Source organism: Lupinus angustifolius, chromosome LG15, assembly GCF_001865875.1.
Source record: "Lupinus angustifolius cultivar Tanjil chromosome LG15, LupAngTanjil_v1.0, whole genome shotgun sequence".
NCBI classification, from domain to species: domain Eukaryota; kingdom Viridiplantae; phylum Streptophyta; class Magnoliopsida; order Fabales; family Fabaceae; genus Lupinus; species Lupinus angustifolius.
Window position 1 is genome coordinate 12,130,751 of NC_032023.1, and position 20,332 is coordinate 12,151,082.

The 20,332-nt window shown below is 32.5% G+C and overlaps 1 protein-coding gene across 2 annotated transcripts; it reads left to right on the plus strand.

The window, feature by feature from the left end:
* LOC109328278 (beta-galactosidase 10) lies at positions 2,316-10,841 on the plus strand. Of its 2 annotated transcripts, none has more exons than XM_019561671.1 (19): positions 2,316-2,546; positions 3,023-3,118; positions 3,248-3,360; positions 3,524-3,590; positions 3,713-3,805; positions 3,974-4,117; positions 4,373-4,461; positions 4,877-4,982; positions 5,139-5,226; positions 5,304-5,422; positions 5,517-5,681; positions 6,161-6,348; positions 7,261-7,370; positions 7,618-7,727; positions 8,553-8,660; positions 8,778-8,888; positions 8,993-9,207; positions 9,446-9,811; positions 10,475-10,841. In XM_019561671.1, exons 1-19 carry the CDS (start codon positions 2,379-2,381, stop codon positions 10,662-10,664), a joined length of 2,646 nt encoding a protein of 881 aa, XP_019417216.1. In that variant the 5' UTR covers positions 2,316-2,378; the 3' UTR covers positions 10,665-10,841. The 2 variants fall into 2 exon arrangements, with proteins under 2 accessions (XP_019417216.1, XP_019417218.1); XM_019561673.1 differs by having other exon boundaries at positions 2,317-2,546; positions 9,446-9,782; positions 10,554-10,841.

A 20,332-nucleotide genomic window follows, 5' to 3' on the forward strand; every position in this document is an offset into this window, starting at 1 on the left:
GAAATATGTAATTAAGTAGCAAATACAAGAAACTAAATCAGGAACAGTCACTAGTCCAAATTTATGAAGAGATAACAAACCCGAGACAACAAATTTCTTTCTCAATCTGTTTTAAATATTTTTTCCCGAATTTGTTCAAGGATACATACTCTCCCATATAGGCAGGTAATATAAAAATAAAAAGAAATTAGACATATTTATATTTTTATTTACAATAAAATAATTTGCTATTAAAAATAAAATGATAAATAATAACTCTCCTCTTTTTTTTCGGTACATGGATTTGGCCTAAAGTAAAAGGAAGTAAAGAGATAAAAGTTTTAAAAATCTATACTGAAAAACAAGTAATAACTACCTCATTGTATAATTTTTATATTCCAAACTTACCCTTTTATATTTGTAATAACTACTATAAACTTCCACATATTACTTCCATTTTTTATATTAATAATTTAATATCATTAATCTTCCACACATTCTCTTATTTCTATCTTCTATATTTCTCAACCCAATAGGCACAAAATGAGAAATTGATATAAGTTTTATGTATATCATATCAACTATCACATATTATCTTTTTAAATCTCCACTCTTTATTGAGTTTATATACTGCACTCATATACTTAAATTGTTTTTCTTAAATAATATAATATGAAAATCATACATACTATATCAAAAAAATAAGAATGTCGGTGACCGACACGAAGTGCCAGTCGACACGCTAATATAGATAAAGACAAAACGAATGAGAATGAAAGAAATCTATAATTATGTTATGGTTAGAAATTTGGACTGACATAGAACGAATCGAAACAAGATCGAATGAAAAAGGAAGGAAGGATGGAAAAAGTTGAAACAGAACGAGAATCACATACTACTTTTATTATTTAATGCTTTCTTTGGGTTAGGAAAATAGGTGGAAAGAAGACAAAAAGAAAGAGTATGCTCTGGGAGAAAGAAATGAGAAAATGGTTGATGGTAAGATTTGTTTAGCAATAAAGAACATAGATGAATTAGATGAGAGAAATATATGTTTATTAATAGTCAGTGAGTGTATCATTCACTATTTGTTTATATTACATTTTTTTTTAAAGCAAATGATGTTTGAAGATGAACAATGTAGTGATAATATATATATTTTTCTCTTTTATTAAATAAAACAATTTTACATTTATAAATAACAATGAATATAGGATAATGATAAGAATATCTATACTCATAGGTAAAGGAAAAACATAAGATAACTATCCATGAAGTATTTTATGTTTCCATATTTTATTTTTTATAATTTCTAATTTCATATTTATTAATACTCATACTAATAAACATAAAAAATAACTACCCCTGGGTATTTTAAATTTCCCTATTTTAACTTTTATAACTTCTAATAATAATCACCATTGTGATATTATTTTTATATTTCAAATTTATCATTTGTAATATTTCTCATTAATAACTAATATAAACTTGCACCTATTACTTCTATTGTTTTCATCTTTATATTAATATATCATTAATTATTAATACATTCTCTTATTTATATTTTCACTATCTACTGAGTTCATATATTACATTTGTTATATTTAAATTGTTTTTCTTAAATAGTATTGCATAAAACTGATACATTATATATTAGAAAAAATAGGAATGTGGATCAATTGACAGAAGTACTGATTGACACGCTAATTATAGTAAATGAAAAATGGGGTCCACCATTTTTATTTTCTTTCTTTCTATGAGAAAAAAATTCTTTATTATTAGTCTCTATCTTTCCATTTTATTTTTCTTACTTTTCTACTCAACCAAAACATCATAAGAATATTTAATAGTCAAGTTCTATTAAAAATAATGTATGAATTTGATACGATGTTATTTATCATTTATTTTTAATAAAACAAATAATTTAAATAATAGTAAAAAATATAATAAATTTGTGTAAGTATTTCTAGTGATAATAGAAACACTCTTTTTAAAAAGGGGATTTTTGGGGTAATATATGTATATTGGGTAATGCTATATCCTCGTACTTTTATATTAATCATTTTGGTCATAGGAAAATGATATATGTTACTTACAAACTAACCATTAATAACTAAAGTATCATATTGTGACATATGTTGTCATTTTTGTGAGTAGAAAAATTATTATGAAAATTTAGTAGAAGAATATATATTTTCCTATCGTATATATACTCATAAATAAACAAAAATTAGCGTATCTAAACAACTTCAGAGTTCAAGGTATAGTACTATACTAAATAAAGCTATTAATTAACGACACAAACACATGCTCTGTTTCTCACTTACAAATATAACAATGCAACTTATTAAGTAACACTTTGCTTAGCTTTTCCTTCCACATCTCAAACTCATAGCAAAATGAAGGGGAAGCTATGTATCCTTATGCGTTTCTTCTTCTTACATGCTTCATTCTTCACATTGGTTTTGGGTAGCAATGTTAGCTACGATGGTCGCTCTCTCATCATTGATGGCCAACGCAAGCTTCTTATCTCTGCTTCTATTCATTACCCTCGAAGTGTTCCTGCGGTGAGTCAGTAGTAAAGTTTGTTCCTTTGCTTTTCATTCCTTACAAAGCTCAGGAAAATCAGAAACCCAAGATGTAATTGAGAGAAAAATGTGTTTTTTCTTCCTTTTTCAATAAAATCCAACATGTACATTGAATTAAGCTTGGTGGGTATTTCTGTAATGGTCTTGGTTTTGATTTTTGGTTATAAAAAATTATTCTTGAATCAGTAATTTTTTTGTTTACTTATATGATGATTTTTTGGATATCCTTTCATAATATTTGTTTTTGATGCAAGTTTGGACGAAATCAGAATAAAGCGCCCCTTTAAAGACTGTTTCTATAGCTGAATTCGGATGATTATCATTATGTTTAAGCATTTTGGATCCTTATTCCTAACAACTAGTGTTTTTTAATTTTTTGTTTTGTTACAATTTTTTATTTTTGGGATGTTGATAAGTGTTAAGTAATGTGTTTCTGTTGATATGCTGTGAGGTAGATGTGGCCTGGTCTTGTTAAAGCTGCAAAGGAAGGAGGTGTAGATGTGATTGAAACCTATGTGTTCTGGAACGGCCATGAACTTTCTCCGGGCAATGTGAGTTAGATAGAGCAATTTAGATGCAATACTTGTTAGTTGTAACATGGTTCTAGTCTTCTAGAGCTTATAGTGAGATAAAATTCTAAGACCTTTATTTTCTTCCTACTTAAAACTGTGAACTGGTAGTATTACTTTGGAGGACGATTCAATCTGGTCAAATTTGCAAAGATTGTCCAGCAGGCTGGCATGTACTTGATTCTTCGAATAGGCCCATTTGTTGCTGCAGAATGGAATTATGGGTATGCCATTATTTGTTTTATGATTTCTAGTTCTTGGAGACCCAATGTTGTCTGATGTTATGTTACAGTGGTGTACAATGGAGGCATTATCATGTTATAATCACTTGTACATAGTTAGCAGTGCTTTCATAATTCTTAACCATAGCTGTACTGTATGTAACAGTGGCGTACCAGTATGGTTGCATTATATTCCAGGCACTGTATTCCGGACGTACAATGAGCCTTTTATGGTATGTAAGGATGACTTTGAATTGTAAATCATACTAAGGTTCAAATATGATCTCCTTTTATTTGATTGTCGGAAAATTAACTTTCATAACTCTGACTTATTTGGCTCTTCCTTGTGGTTCAGTATCATATGCAGAAATTTACAACATACATAGTGAACCTTATGAAAAATGAGAAGCTTTTTGCTTTACAAGGGGGTCCTATCATCTTATCCCAGGCAAGTATCCCCTTAGACATTTTAGTTTGTTCTTGGTGTCGTTGGATTTGAACATGAAACATCTATTTTTAGTTGCTTTAAACTCCAACATGGCAATATGCTTGTCTAATTTGTCCTTCCAACGTATCCAATCCAATGTCTTCATTTAGCATCTTCACAATATTGTAGGTAGAAAACGAATATGGATACTATGAAAGCTCTTATGGAGAGGGAGGTAAGAAGTATGCTCAATGGGCTGCAAAGATGGCTGTTGCTCAAAATACAGGTGTCCCTTGGATAATGTGCCAACAATGGGATGCTCCAGATCCAGTGGTAAGATTATAGTTTGTTAAGGTTTGTTATTAACATTGTGAACTCAAATTACATTTAGTTAGATTCACAGTGCTAAATGTGATAATATGCACTATCTTGAATCTTACAAGCAGCTTTTGCTTTTGGTTGTGCTTGTGCTTCAAAATTGTTATTTTTTTTGTTTTTATTTATATGAATAAATCTTTTTTCCATTTAAATATATATGCAGCTAGTCAATTTTAGATGATAAACTTACTATTCGTGCTTCTTTTGCAGATTGATACCTGTAACTCATTCTATTGTGACCAATTTAAACCTACTTCTCCAAATAGGCCCAAAATTTGGACTGAGAACTGGCCTGGGTGGTATGTTGGATTGACTGTTAACTGTTCTCCCTGTATCGTTTATTATTCATATTTTGCATCAAAAAGTTCATTTTACCATCTGATAATGTATATTTCATGTATGGTGTCTGTCTACTAATGATTATTTTATTGCAAAAGTTTGGTGGGTTATTAATGAAAAAATAGTTCATGTATTTTAAGTTCTCTGCTCCTGAAAAAGAGAGAAGACATAATGCATCTTTTAGACTTGACCTAGGCAAATAAAGATAATTTAGCCTTCTCAGCCTGAACCAAAACTGTATGTTGATTTCCCTTTCCCCCCTATTTTAGATGAGTTAGAAGGGTGCAAAGTTTAACATTTGCTTTTGATCCTGCTATAGTGGAATATATGTCACGTTTAATGTTTCTCAGTGCTGGGATTTTGTACCTTTTGAAGGTTTAAAACTTTTGGTGGAAGAGATCCTCACAGGCCAGCTGAAGATGTTGCATATGCTGTTGCTCGTTTCTTTCAGAAAGGTGGAAGTGTACATAATTACTACATGGTACAGATGATGGTTTTTGTCTTAATTTATTACGATTGTAGGTACTAAACATTTTGTTTTATTAGGAGAAACTGTTAAAAATAACCTTGATCCATATGGTATGTCATATGTTTATTTTTATCTTATGTTGATCTGTGTCTCATCCCTGTGGGTTAGTATCACGGAGGAACAAATTTTGGGCGTACAGCAGGTGGTCCATTCATCACTACAAGTTACGACTATGATGCCCCGATAGATGAGTATGGTAAGCCATCTAAAGTTATGTTTTCTTGTCTAAATTATGCTGAAGTTTTACTGATTAATAAGTCTATTATAATACAGGGTTACCTAGACTTCCAAAATGGGGACATCTGAAGGAACTTCACAAAGCTATTAAGTTATGTGAGTCTGTCTTGCTTAATGGAAAATCGGTTAATATCTCACTCGGTCCTTCTGTGGAGGTATTTTCCTTTTGACTTTAATGGGTAGCACAAATAGATTGTGGTTTGTTTAGTTTTGAACCCTCCGTCCAATCCAAATCACAATGTGTTGCAGGCTGATGTCTATACTGACTCATCAGGGGCATGTGCTGCCTTTATTGCTAATGTTGATGATAAAAATGATAAGACAGTTGAATTTCGAAATGCATCTTATCACCTGCCGGCATGGTCGGTTAGCATTCTTCCTGATTGTAAGAATGTAGTGTTCAACACAGCAAAGGTAAGTTATTGTTGTTCCTGCATTCTACTGATATCTTTCCTTAACAATGTAACCTTAGTCTTGTCCAAGAATTTACAAAACAAAATCAAGGCCTTGTTTCAGATTTGCAACATTGCTTAAAGTTTTGATGAATATCACATAGGAAGTAGGATCTCATTTCTGAGTCATCATTAAAAGTTATGAATATTACTCATCTAGAAAAGGTCATATCATCCCTATGTCTATGAGTATCATCCTTAAAATCTTGGTATTAGGTGTATTTGAACTGATCCTTAAAATCTTGGTATTTAGATGGATTTGAATTGAGTATCATCGATAATGACAATATTTTTTCTACAATAGAAGTTATCAGCTTAATTTTCTTTTCTTGGTCCATTATAATGATAATTAATTTACTACTAAGGAATAGATCAAATGAATTAATCATTCCATGTACTTATTTTGCTGGTGCTTTTTCTTAGTAATGAAATCTTCAACAGGTCACTTCCCATGTAAATGTAGTTGCAATGGTTCCCGAGAAATTGAGGCAATTAGGGAAACATGTAAAATGGGATGTTTTCAAGGAAAATGCCGGGATCTGGGGGCAGGCAGACTTTGTCAAAAATGGTTTTGTTGACCACATCAATACCACCAAAGATACCACTGACTACCTATGGCAAACAACAAGGTTTGTCTTAGTATTAAAACAATCAAGAGTAACAAGCGTTCCGTGTGTATATATATATATATATATATATATATATTCTTTACTTTGTGAAGTAATTTCCATAAAATGTGGATGTTTGATGGAGTTAAATATAATTTCTTTACCACTAGTTTATCTGCATCATTCATTAAGACAAATTTAGTTAGTGTTGGGGCATTTTCTGTATTAATGTGTTAATGTATCTGCAGGGTTGTCCTGTTCAAGGACTGTTGAATGCAAATTACATTCAATATTGAAAAAGCTTTCCATAATTTGTTGATAATGTTTCCCCTCTTCTTTCATGAATGCTTTTTGTTCTCATTTTGTGTGGGTTTGGGGTGAAAGAGAATATGGTGTAATCAACAAATGCTACAGATTCCCAATTAAAAAAGAATCCTCGACTGTACACTGCATATAACACAAAGAGAATACTATAACTCAATAGTTAGCAAGCTAAGAGACTCAACTAGCAGTAGTCTTAAATGAACTTTGGTGTTTCTAGCGGTTAAAAACAGAAATTGTTACGTACTCATTCTCCGTTGTTTTCAATCCACGCATTGCAAGAATTGCAGACTGCAAAAAGCACATGTAGATATGATCAACTTCTTATGATCTTTCTGTTTAGTGGGGATGAAATTTCTCTCTTTTAATGTTTGTATCATTTCCTGTTTACCATGACAAACATGCTTAATGTTGTTGGTGTATACCACCACCGAGTTATTCCGTGTTCTATAGGCTAGGCGGTTGCCATTGCCATGCTTTTAGTTGGGATATTTGTTATATTCTGTATGCTTCTTATAATAATAAATTATATGCTCGTTTATATATAATGTAGTATACACAGATATTTATAATTGTCCTGTCGATTAAAGCTCATTTCTTTGTTGATGCCAGTATTCTTGTTGATGAAAATGAAGAGTTCTTAAAGAAGGGAAGCAAACCAGTTCTCCTAATAGAGTCCAAGGGTCATGCTCTTCATGCTTTTGTAAATCTGGAATATCAAGGTTATCATCTGAATGACAGTAACCACATTGCTTTAAGTTCAATTGCAAGCATTTTATATCCCTCTGTCGTTTTGGTAAACAATTTTTTTTTACGAATATTGTTGAATAGTTACACCTGAAATATATGTATGGACTCGTGAAACTATTGAATTGCACTTTAGAGGGGTATATTCATATATTAAGACTTGCTCTTACAAATGATTTTTTTCTCCCTTTGACTGATGAAACTTTAACCTTTTGGTTTTAGGTACGGGAACTGGAAATGGTACACATTCACCTTTCAATTTTACGAATCCTGTATCTCTGAGGGCGGGAAAGAATGAAATTGCTTTACTGAGCTTGGCCGTTGGCTTACCGGTGAGTGACTTCCTCTGTTCAGAATTAGATCATTCATTTTTCTTGAGATATGTTAACCATGCACCGGATGCATGAAACTCCAGGATATATACTTTGAATCAACTAAATCTGACATGGCCCCTCATTTCTTCAACTATGCTGATCTATCTTATAATTAATGATTTAGAGCCACTTGAAATCTTGATTCAGTGCTAAAATAATTTCAGCACTTAGAATGATTTATTGACTTTTACTTGATACCAGCCAAAAATGAAGTTAATTAGTTTAGTCAAAAGGTCCCAAAGACATTCAGAGCATGAAGGCAACATTTTCTAAACAAGTCACTTAAATGACTTGTCTTGAGTATTGTATCTTGTATTTTACTAATTGCAAATGGTTTCATTTATGGTAGATTCAGAACTTAAAATGAACATTTTTCTAAACTTACATTTCAGTGTTCAATATTTTTTCAGTGAGAACTTCAATAATTTCCAGCTTTATCAAACACACATCGGGGTAAACCGACAAAGGGCTTGATTCCTGTTTAAAGCTATGTTTCTGTCTGACCTAGTCAGTATATGTATTGTTCCCCCATGCATGGAATTTTAAAATATATCCATATAGATAAAAGGAATTCATTTGATTTTTTTCAAGGCTGCGTATATCTACCCTTTCCAGATCCCACTAATTGAGAGTCTCATACACGGACACCTTTTTATAAATACATATATGTACACAACTGTCAGATATTGGTTAATAAAGCACCGATTGTAGAATGACTTGTTGTGAGGTGTTTATTTTTATCATCAACTTTAAATGACCTGAACTCTTCTCGTTTTGTTTTAGACCGCAGGACCATTTTATGAATTTGTAGGAGCAGGAGTGACAAGTGTAAAGATTAAGGGACTCAACAATGGGACAATAGACCTGTCTTCTCATGCCTGGTCGTACAAGGTGTTTTTCATTTTGCAAATGCTGCTCGATCTTTTAAAGACACTTGAGGGTAGTATTACTATTAACCATGAAATTGTTATTAGTATTTTTGACCTCCTCTGTTTACTTCTTTCTTAGATCGGAGTGCAAGGAGAACACTTACAGATATACCAGGAAGATGGGTTGAATAATGTGAAATGGACATCTAGTTCAAAACCACCAAAACGACAGCCATTAACGTGGTACAAGGTAATGACCTTTCTTTGGCATTGCTTATGAAAATTATCAATATATCTTTCATTTAGTATTGTATTTTTTGTTGAAGTATCTCGAGTAAAATTCTCCCTATGCAGGCTATTGTGGATGCTCCACCGGGGGACGAGCCAGTTGGATTGGATATGTTGCATATGGGAAAAGGTCTAGCTTGGCTGAATGGAGAAGAAATTGGAAGATACTGGCCTAGGATAAGTGAGTTCAAGAAGGAAGATTGTGTTCAAGAATGTGATTATAGAGGCAAATTCGATCCTGACAAATGTGACACTGGTTGTGGAGAACCTACACAGAAATGGTAAAACTGAGCATTAATGGTTTAAGTGAAATTTTCATATAGAAAATATTTACCTTTGATATGTTAACTAAAAGTGGACAACAGAGTTTTGTACCAAGCATCATTAAAATTTGACTTTGTTTCCCTTGTAATTCTTTCTATATCATATGCCAATTAGACAATTGGTCCAGAGTAGAAAGAATTCAAGATTGATCATTCTATTTCTTTGATAAATGATTCTATTTTTCCCATGTATCAGGTATCATGTTCCACGGTCATGGTTCAAGCCGTCTGGGAATATTCTCGTATTTTTTGAGGAGAAAGGTGGAGATCCAACAAAAATTAGGTTTGTGAGACGTGAGGTATCTGGAGCATGTGCTCTTGTTGCTGAGGATTACCCCTCTGTTAGATTCCATTCTCAGGGTGATGATAAAGTAGAGAATAACAAGAACACTCCTCTTGCCCACGTAATGTGTCCCGGTGACACTATTATATCTGCTATAAAATTTGCTAGCTTTGGAAATCCTTCTGGAACATGTGGATCTTATCTGAAGGGAGATTGCCATGATCCCAATTCTAACACAGTTGTTGAAAAGGTATGTGTTTTTGCAATTTATTTTGTTTAGTTATTCTGTCTGTGAATCTATTAAATTTTCAGAACTAGTCATACAAGGAAGGAATGTCATAATTCTTGTGGGTTTGTGATTGACTGTGCAAGTAACCCTGTTTTGCATTCTGTGTGCATTATCAACAATGCTGAATGACCTACTATAAAACTCCTTGGGAAGTGGGTGAAACATGACCCTCATTTTATTTAAGCTTAAATATTATTTGTCATGGTTTGTGCTGATTTTAGTCCATGTGTGTGTGTGTTTTTGTTTAAATTTAGTCCTTCGCGTTATCACATTCCATCCAAGTTGATGGTGATTACTAAAATCAAAACCCACTAAACATGGAGGGAGTGAAAACTAAAAAAGACAAGTACTAAAATCAAAATGAGTTATACATGTAGGGACCAAAATCATATTTAAGCCTTTTTCGATGAAGTGCATAGTAAGTTGTCATTATGAACTCCATATTAGATCCAATTTATTTCTGGCAATACTTGTGGCATTCCGAAAATAGTGACACGATTTATCATGTTTTGAAGTATTTATGCTTCATAGTCCATACGCAGACTTTTATCAATATGGCTATGTCTTGTTTCTTGATATGATATTTTTAGCCCCTAGATTTTGTTTTATGCTAGTCACCCTCAGCTATTTTACTTTATCTTAATAGAAAGAAACATCATAAGATGTAATGTTCCAATGTCTGTTCTTAAGGGTTATAATACTCATAGATATTTATATGTTTCGTTGTTACAGGCGTGCCTAAACAAAAAGGAATGTGCCATAGATTTAACTGAAGAGAATTTCAAAACCAACTTGTGTCCTGGATTATCAAGGAAACTTGCAGTGGAAGCAATCTGTAGATGATAACAATACTCAGCTCTTGAAGAGTTAATTGGAACATTATGTTACACAGTTTATTTTACCTTGGCTGCATCAAGGAAGCAGATTAAAATTTTGCTTATATTAATTGTATTTGCTATATTTTTCATGTATAATTTATGACAGGGTAATCTTCTATTAAATAACTAGGTTTCCATTGCATTATATTGGCCCGAGGCTCTGAAACTGAGCGTCGTTCCTTAGAGAGGGAAATGCTATGAAAAATCAAGAAAAAAATAAAATACAATGAGACTTGTATTATTTTATTTACACTTACTATGACACTATTATTTTATTATAAACTTATAATATTAGATGACATATTTAAAATATCACAGCGTGAATTGCCACATGTTTTATTCAATTTCAATATTAAAATTTCAGAATCAATTTTGAGATTGTAATTTCAAATTATAAGTAGATTGTTAAAAGTCAAAAGAAAAATTCCTTCCCAAATAAACTAATATCATAATCAACGACAAGATGTTGGTCTAGTGGTGTGAGGCTCCACTTAATCCCAAGATCAATGATTCGATTCTTGAGAGTGATACTTGTTTGGGAGGAGCTTCCACAAACTTAAGAAATAATTAGTTGTTTACCAAAAAAAATACCCTTAATAGTACAAAAAAAACTAATATTGTGATTATAATGATTTAAGTAATAATTTCTTTATGACTAAATTAATTCCTTTTGTAGCATCGTATTTAATTAAGTAATTAGTTGTTAATAACTTAATTATAGAAATTAATCAGTAATGTTTTAGGTTAAATCTCAGTTGAGTTTTAGTCTTGTATTATAATATTCTTGCTTGTCTTATTTTTTTAAGATTTTTGGAGAATAAAAGTTTCTGAGACAATGTTGAGTCGTTTTATCGAGTTTTCGCCCACTTTTTGAGTTCCATAACTCGGAATTGAATTCTGATTTCGCCATTGGCTTTGAAATATTATTTCTAGTCAAAATAGACACCAAGTTTGTTCGTAACTCATCTCTAGGTATTTTTCACCTCGAAATTCAAGTTTCGACGTTTCGGGCAAAAAACTTAAATCAGTAGATCGTATATTTCCATACGAAGTTATCTGGTAATATTCGGCACGACTTCAATTTTGAAATCACGTTGCATCAATCAAGTCGGAGTAATAATCACATCATGGGTCAATGGCTTGTCAAACAAACAAAGTTAAAGCTTCCATAATCCCCTAAATCACTCACCAAATCTCCTCACTCCACCACCATTAAATACACCACCTAAGCTAGCCTAAAGCTAGATTGCCTCTCATTAATTTTCAGATTTGAAAGAGGGTGAGACTCTCCTATAAATATCTCACCCTATCCTCTCATTTTTACACTAATTCTCCTAAAGAAAGTTATTCTTTCTCTTTTTATCTTCTCCATTTTTCTCCACATACACCATGAGAAAATCATGATATCTTAAGTATGTTATTCATGGAGTTGAGTTTATGTTTTTTTTCTTTAAATATTTTGTAAGTCATGACTAAAGGGGATGATAATGAAATCATATGAACCTTTGTGTAGTTTTTGACTTATGTAAAACTTAAAAAAATTCATTATTCTTAGATGGAAAAACTATATCTGTGGACAAAGTTAGATGAGTTTATTTCCTTTAGAAATATTGGAAATTATTGTTAGTATTTGAATGTGTTTAAAGGTGATGATTTGAACATCAAATGAACATTTATTGTGTTTAAGAAAAGTTTATGTCTATTCTTGAAAGTTCAAAATGTTTATGAAAAGACATTTCATTTTTAAAATGTATTATGTGTAAAAAGGTTGTTTAGCATATGTTATTCTCTGATTTCCAAGTTAAAGTAATGATTTGGGATAAAAGATGGTTTATTAAAATCTTGACTTCATAAACTTAAAGTGTTTTGAAGTTTTGGATAGTAAAGTAGTAAAAGTGTTAACTTATGATTTATAGTTCATGACTATGAAATCAACACCTATTAACCCTTGAGGCTATCCTAAAATTTGGAGGTGTAGAGATGATCATGAAATTAGTTGTATTTTCTTTAGTAGCATACCTTAAATGAGGAGATTGACCTAAAAAGTCTCTCGACTTTATAAATCTAAAGTGTTATGAAGTCTTAGATAGAAAAATGATTTAAAAGTGTTGATCTAGGTTAACTTAGCTTACTTTAAAGTGGTAAGATTGACTTAAAAAGTATTGATTTTGTTTAAGTTGACTTACTTTAAAATGGTAAGTCTAGCTTAATAATCTTACTTAAAAATGTTAATCTTAATAAAAATATTTTACTTGCAAAAGATAAGTTTTATGAATAGCTATCATTATCGAAAAAATGTAATGAAATGGAAATACATGTCTGTAAAAGTTATGTCTAAGGAAAGACTTGATATTTAAGTGTGTCTTTACAACCCACCTCTCTTTCCTGGGAACTAACCTGGTGTATATCCATAGATTATAACATAATTCCGTTATAAGTTTTGTTAAAACTTTACTTTAGAAAGTGTCGTTGTGTTGTAAGACTTTCAATGATAAATGATGATTCAAGAAATACATAACCTTGAATCGGATGGATGAAAGCGATTACGTTCATTTTAGATCAGAAGTTTTATTTTCGCGTAAAATGTTTTTTCGTAAGAATAATAATTAGCGTTATTTTGATTTTGGCGTGATTGTTATTTTGATTTTGGTGCGATGAAGAGTTCGAGAAGAGACCCGACGAGTTAAGCTCACCTGGAATCGAGGAAACAATTTGCACGACACACTCAGGCGAGGGAGTAAATATCGTGACACAGTGGTGTCCAAATATGGTCCAGGACCTCCAAACTCCCTCACAAGTTTGGAGTTGTCTTGGGTATTAAGAAAGCTTGTACTTAATCAATTGTCTGTTTTGTTTGGATTAAGTACAACAATATTTCTTATACTGAATTAGGTTAGGTTATGTTTATGTTTATGTATGAAGATGCCATGATTATTCCTGTTTAATATTGCTCGAATAACTGTTCTAAGAGTTATATGTGAGATAATTGTTAAATTCAAGGCTTAAAAACACGTGTTATAAATGAGAAAACTTTTCATTGAGAAAAGAAATTTAACTAAGTTTCGGGCTTTTCTTGCTTGAGCAAGACAACTCTCGCTTGAGCGAGAAGTATCCAAGGAAAAAAGGTTTTCTCTCTTGGGCGAGACAACTCTCGCATGAGCTGAAAGATGCACAAAGAAAACTAGTTGTTTTCTTGCTTAAGCGAGACAACTCTCGCTTGAGCCACATGTGCCTTATAAAAATGGTGATTCCCTCGCTTGAGCAAGACAGCTCTCGCTTGAGCGAGAGGGCTCCATACAGACAAGACTTCTTAAGTCGTCTGAATGATAACTGTCACACGTGCGAGAATCTAATGACATTTTTGCCATCAAGAATTCATTCACTTCCAATCCTATTCAATAAAACCTAAAACACCTTTATTGGAGATAATGTTCTTTCAATAAGTAAATGTTGTAAAGATGAATAATTATCTGAAATTCTTGAAAATGATACAAAGAAGAGTTGCCATATCTAAAGTGATGTATGTAAAGAATTGCATGGTTAAAGACGAGGCCCACAAGTATTATATTATGCTCACACAGCGAGATCGTCTAACCGTAAGAGGCTTGGCTTGAGAGCCGTCCAGGGTGATTCAGCGATGGTTCGTAATGGTGTTGAGAAGTATTATATGCCCATGCATCGAGATCGTCTGCCCGTAAGAAGCATGGCTTGAGAGCCGTCCAAGGTGATTCAACGATGGTTCGTAGTGGTGCTGAGGTTTATTCTCCGTGGTTTAAATGTTAAGATCGGGTCCCACTAGAAGCATTCCTGATGGGATATGTCTTAGGATGGGTAGATCGTTATAAAATATGGATTAAAAGATTTAATTGACTAACTTTGGTTAGTGTGCATATTCATTGTGAATAATGAAGTAGTTGAGAGGAAATTTACGGGAGACGAACGAGCCCTGAGATGTTGAGAAGGACGGTGATTCGTCAGCAAAGTTTTGAGGGAGATTATAGGTGAGACGAGTCCTGTGTATCCCTGGATGAGGTATTCTGTTGGATTAGACAGTGCTCACATCGCAAACTAGACGGTCTCTGACAACCCCTCTTTGCAATCAGAATCGATGAGAGGGATGCCCAAAAAGTGTTTGACACGACACCGTCCTAAAATGGATAGTTCCGTTGGAACAAATCGATCGCATATATATATCCTTGCGAGGAATAAGTTTTGGTGCGATCAAATCGGCTTATTATGGGACCTGTACTCTCAGTTATTTCCGAATAGTTATTGGGAAGATAATGGTGTAAGGATGGTGTACATATGCATAGCATGCATACATGGTATTTATCGATATTGATTCTAAAATCATAAGTTTTATACTCCATTCATCATTAATACATGTGTGTATGATAATATGATATATTTGTACTTGTTCTTTGTCTTGGGATGATATTCGGTGTAATTTTACGACGTCAATGATAAGTTTTTCATTAGATGTTTTACTCTCACTCTGTATTTCTGGTGTACTCGTATACATCCATGTTTAGATGGGCAAATCATCGATAATCAGGGGCTACCGCTTTACCATGTTCCAGGAGGGGGCATGAAGCGTTGAAGGAAAATGATACACCTACACTGGTCGCTGCGACCTGGAATTGGATCTCATATGTGATGGCTCTGTGTTGCATCTCCCTACACCTTACGCAGTTTGGGAAGCATCATTCACCCTACCAGAGCGAAGGTCTGTACCTGTCGGTCCATCCGCACCAGCTGAGGCCCGAGGCAAATTGGATGTTGTTAGGACCTGGCCTCAATCAGGATTCTCATCTACCGACTCAACGCCAAGAGGGACGGAAGGAGCAGACATGACTACTTCATCGAGGCCTAGGGTGCACACCTTGGACACTTCAATGGATTGGATAGCAGATGAGGTGGTGGAGGATGAGGACAGTGATTGTGTAGATTTAGTTTACATAGAGGATTCGATGGAGGTTATAGAGATCTCTTCAGAGTCAGAGATCGAGGAAAATCTGAGTGAGGTTTCTAGTAAACCACTGGTCTAGGAGCTCCTTTCTTTCTTTTGATGGGGATCCCGTGTAGGGTACTTTTGTAATACCAATGCCCCCTACATTATTTTATTTGTATTTGTTTTTTTAGTCTTTGTTAGGGGCGAAGAATAGACTTCGCCTTGTATTTTGTAAACCATGATGTACGTATTACAAATTCAAGAATTGATTAATGAGAAGTATTCAGAAAAGAATTATGTTTTGTTCAATTACATTTGAAGTATTAAGAAATTATTTCCACAAATGTTTGAAAATGTGACGTCTTGAAAGAGAATAGATAAAATGAGAAAAAATAATTTGTAAGTTATATGTTACATACATTTTTTTACCCATTTTTCCAAGAGATTAAATATAGTAATTATGAAATGATTTTCGGGGCGTTACACCTTTCCCGCTAAATTGCTTTCTATTCAATGTACCCAATAAAATATCATCTAAACTAACAATCATAAATAAAGAGTAATGATATATCCTCCTATTAATTCTCATACCTACAATAAAGTGACACATGTAACTTGTAAACCAATCATTAATAAATAAAATATCACCTTATAACATATGTCATTTTTTGATGAATAAGAGAATTAGTAGGAAGTTATATCATTTTCCATATGCATCATGATTATTTGACTTTTTAATTTCCGAAGAAAGGATAATTTTGCCAAAATTAAATTAGGTTTTTTCATATCTAAGAAGAGTAACCTTTCGTACGAGTCAAGATTAGATAAGTTGAAATGAGGAGTGAGAGGAGAGAGAAAATATAGATTCTTATTTTTTAATTTTCAGAATAATAACTTACCAAAATATCATCGTTATCAATATTCATTTCAACATAATAATATATTATTTGTCCAACTTTTATGGTACACATTGCTTACATGTACATAACTAAAAAGGAAGATAAATCATATTAGCAACTCCATTTTTCAAATATTGAAGGACAAAATTGGTAAGCGAATTATTGAAAGTTATTTTTATTTTTCTAAATGCTACTTGAAGTAGCTTTCTAAAAAGTAATTTTCAAACACTATAAGCTTGCTTTGCTATTCAATTTCCAAAAATGTTTCTTTTCATTAATCCCCCTTGTCCAATTTTATTCACATTTATAAAATTTTATCTTAACAACAATTAATGATACTATTAGAAAGTCTTAGATATAAAAATTAAGGAAAAATATATATAACTCCTTTAAACTATACACCTATTACAAGTAGGAGCTACCAACTTTTATTTCATCCCAATCAAGCCTTAAACTTTTCTCACTTATGAAATAGGTCATCCCGTTAAATCTCAATTAAATTATCAACGATAAAATCTGACCATTCAATTTTTTAATGTAGACAAGTGCAAATGAGACCAAGCAAGATGAGAGGGCTTTAAATTGCATAAGCCTAATTTAAGAGCTCAAGGTAGGCCACATTTTAAGGGAGGAACCACCTTGATCTCTTTAGTTCTTACATTAGTAATTAGGATCCTAAATAAGTGGGAAGTTGACTTAACCCACACTAGCTTAGGAATTTTAATTATCATGTCTTAAATTGATTTCATTTAGGTGCATTTGTTTAATTAAAGTTTATATTTTCTTATAAAGGATTGCACGGCTAAGCATTGGAGATAGCACAAAGGAGCAAGAAGATAGAGCAAGGACAATTCAATGAATCTAATCTACCTAAGAGTCTACACGGCTAGAAAGTAGGAGATGAAGATAAGAGCTCAAAGTCACACGACTACAATGTAGGAGACTCGATCCATATGGCCAACAAGAAGCATCATTTAGCAAGAGATCAAACTCATCTTCCAACGTTCAAACTCATTAATTCAAGATCTAACGACACTTAATTCAACCCAAGGAAATTCGGCTAAGCAAGGAAAGATTCAAGCCAACTGAATACACAAAGTGAAGATTAGAGTAGAAATTAGATTAGATTAGGTTATTATCTTTTCAATCCTTTTTGTTTAGGGTGATTCAGCCCAAGTTATTTTTCTCTATTTATGAACCGTGCATACCATTGAATAAAGTATGTTGATTTTTATTTTGATTTAATTCCCTTGTTAATGAGTTTTCTCCTAGCTTCTTGGGTGAGCCATGGTACCCATTCTTATCAAGAGTTCCTTTCTCTTGTTGCGAACTTCACAAGGCTTATAAAAAATTCCATTGTGTGTGGTGACATACCACTTCAAATCCCCCAACCATATTCTTAAACACTTACACAAACACTTAACCAAATTCTATCATCAAAACTGTGAGCATTCCTCCATTCCATTCAATCCACCCCATTTAAACTGCAAGCCATCCATACATTCCATAACTTCACACATCCATCATCAATCTTGATCATTCAATCCATTCCAATCATCCCGCAAGCAAATTCTTAAAGTTCCAATATTCTACAATTCCAACCGAGATAATACAAAGTACATTAATCAATCAAAGCAACAAATCAAAAATCAATCAAAGAGGACTTTTACAAGAAACGATCCATCAACAAAGACAATCCACAAAGAGGTTGTCATCAAGTGGCCTTCAGAGCTCAGTTCTTTCCTGAAAGTCACAAAAAGAGTATATTTATCAAAATAAGACCCAAGGCATTAAATTCGGGACAATACCACAAGTAAGTGCAAATTCAATTCAAAAGTTTTTATCTTCTACTAAAATTCTTTCTTTCTACTAAATTCTTTTTCTTATACTCAATTCTTTTCTTTGGCTGAAACACCTTACCCTACAGAAAAAAAAAAATTAACCACAAAAATACGTCAACCAAATCATCCCAAAATACCCTACAATACCAATCAAACCGAAACACAAATCATCCAAACTAAAACCTTACTCCCAAAACCCACACAAATCGAATATAAGACCTATCCTTAAACAAAAATTACCACAAGCCGAGACCAAAGCCTGACCCTAACCTACAAATCTACCCCAAACAGACCCAAACGCAATCCTATACCCTACACACATACCAACTGTAACACCGTGAATTTTCTGTGTATGTTTTATTAATTATTTATTTCAACAACAATTAATTTTAGAAATTAATCAATATTGAATTAGACTAAACCTTAGTTGAGTGTTACTCTTGTTTTGTGATTTCATATTTTATGGTAAAGTTTCGTAATTTTATGTGACGGAAAGTTTTTGAGCCGCTGTTCGGCCCAAATTCGCTCGAATTACGCCCAATAACGTGCTTTTGAGTTCCATAGCTCGGAATCGAATTATGATTGCGCCCTTGGCTTCAAAATATTATTTCGAGTCAAGATAGACACCAAGTTTGTCCAGAACGCATTTCTAATTATTTTTCACTCCGAATTCCGTGTTTCAAAGTTCTTACCGTAAACCAAAATCGGGAGATTTTTATTATCTGACCGGATATTAGTCGACAATACTCGGGAATGGTTTAATCTATAATGCGTCATCGAAAATTTCACATCACTTTCATGTGAGAAGCTTGCTTGTAAACAAGCAAAAATACATATCCTCTTACACAAAATCCCCTAAATCACTCAACAAATCCTCTCACTCCACCATCATTAGACACATCAACTATGCTAGTCTAAATCTACTTACTTTGCATTAAATTTTATGATTTGATGAGGGTGAGACTCACCTATAAATACCCCACCCCATTCTCTCATTTTTACACTAAATTTCCTATACAAACTAAGGTAGTCTTGTATTTTCTCTTCTTCATCTTCTTCTCATACTTCATAGGAAGTTATGAGCTTTTATTATGTTGTTAATAAAGTAGAGTTTATATTTGTTCTTTAAGTATTTTATGAAGGCATAACTAAAGGGGATGATAATAAAATCATATGAACCTTTATGTAGTTTTTGACCTTTGTAAATCTTGAAATTTCTTCCTTGTTCTTAGATGGAAAAACTATATCTTCGGACAAGGTTAGATGAGTTATTTTTGGAAAATATTAGAAATTATTGTTAGTATTTGAATATGTTTAAAGGTGATGATTTTAACATCAAAGGAACCTTTAATGTGTTTAGGAAAAAGTTTGTATTTTATTCTTTAAAGTTTATGATGTTGATGAGTTGTTGTTGAAAATATTTCATTTTTTAGAAAGTATTGTGTTTAAAAATGGTTTAGCATATTTTACTCTTTGATTTCCAAGTTAAAATAATGATTTGGGATAAAAGATGATTTATTAAAGTCTTGACTTCATAAACTTAAAGTGTTATGAAGTTTTGGATATTAAAGTAGTAGAAAGTCTTACCTTAGGATTTATTTTCATAACTATGAAATTAACACTTACTAACCCTTGAGGTTTTTCCTAAAAAATTAGGAGGTGTTAAGATGTTCATGAAAAATTGTTGTATTTATTTTAGTTAACTTACTATAAAGTGGTAAGAATAACTAAAAAATGTTTAGTGTAAAATATTAAATTAAGAATCATTCTTTTTCATGACTATGAAAATAACACTTACTAACCCTTGAGGTTTTTTCCTAAAAAATTAGGAGGTATTAAGATGTCCATGAAAATTTGTTTTAGTAGTATACTTGAAATAATGAGGTCTACCTAAAAGTCTTGACTTTATAAACTTAAAGTGTTATGAAGTCTTAGATGGTAA

Coding starts and splice junctions, on each gene's coding strand:
- LOC109328278 (XM_019561671.1), top strand. CDS start 2,379: ATGAAGGGGAAGCTATGTATCCTTATGCGTTTCTTCTTCTTACATGCT. Junction 4,118..4,372: donor GGGATGCTCCAGATCCAGTG/GTAAGATTATAG, acceptor CTTCTTTTGCAG/ATTGATACCTGTAACTCATT. Junction 5,423..5,516: donor CACTCGGTCCTTCTGTGGAG/GTATTTTCCTTT, acceptor AATGTGTTGCAG/GCTGATGTCTATACTGACTC.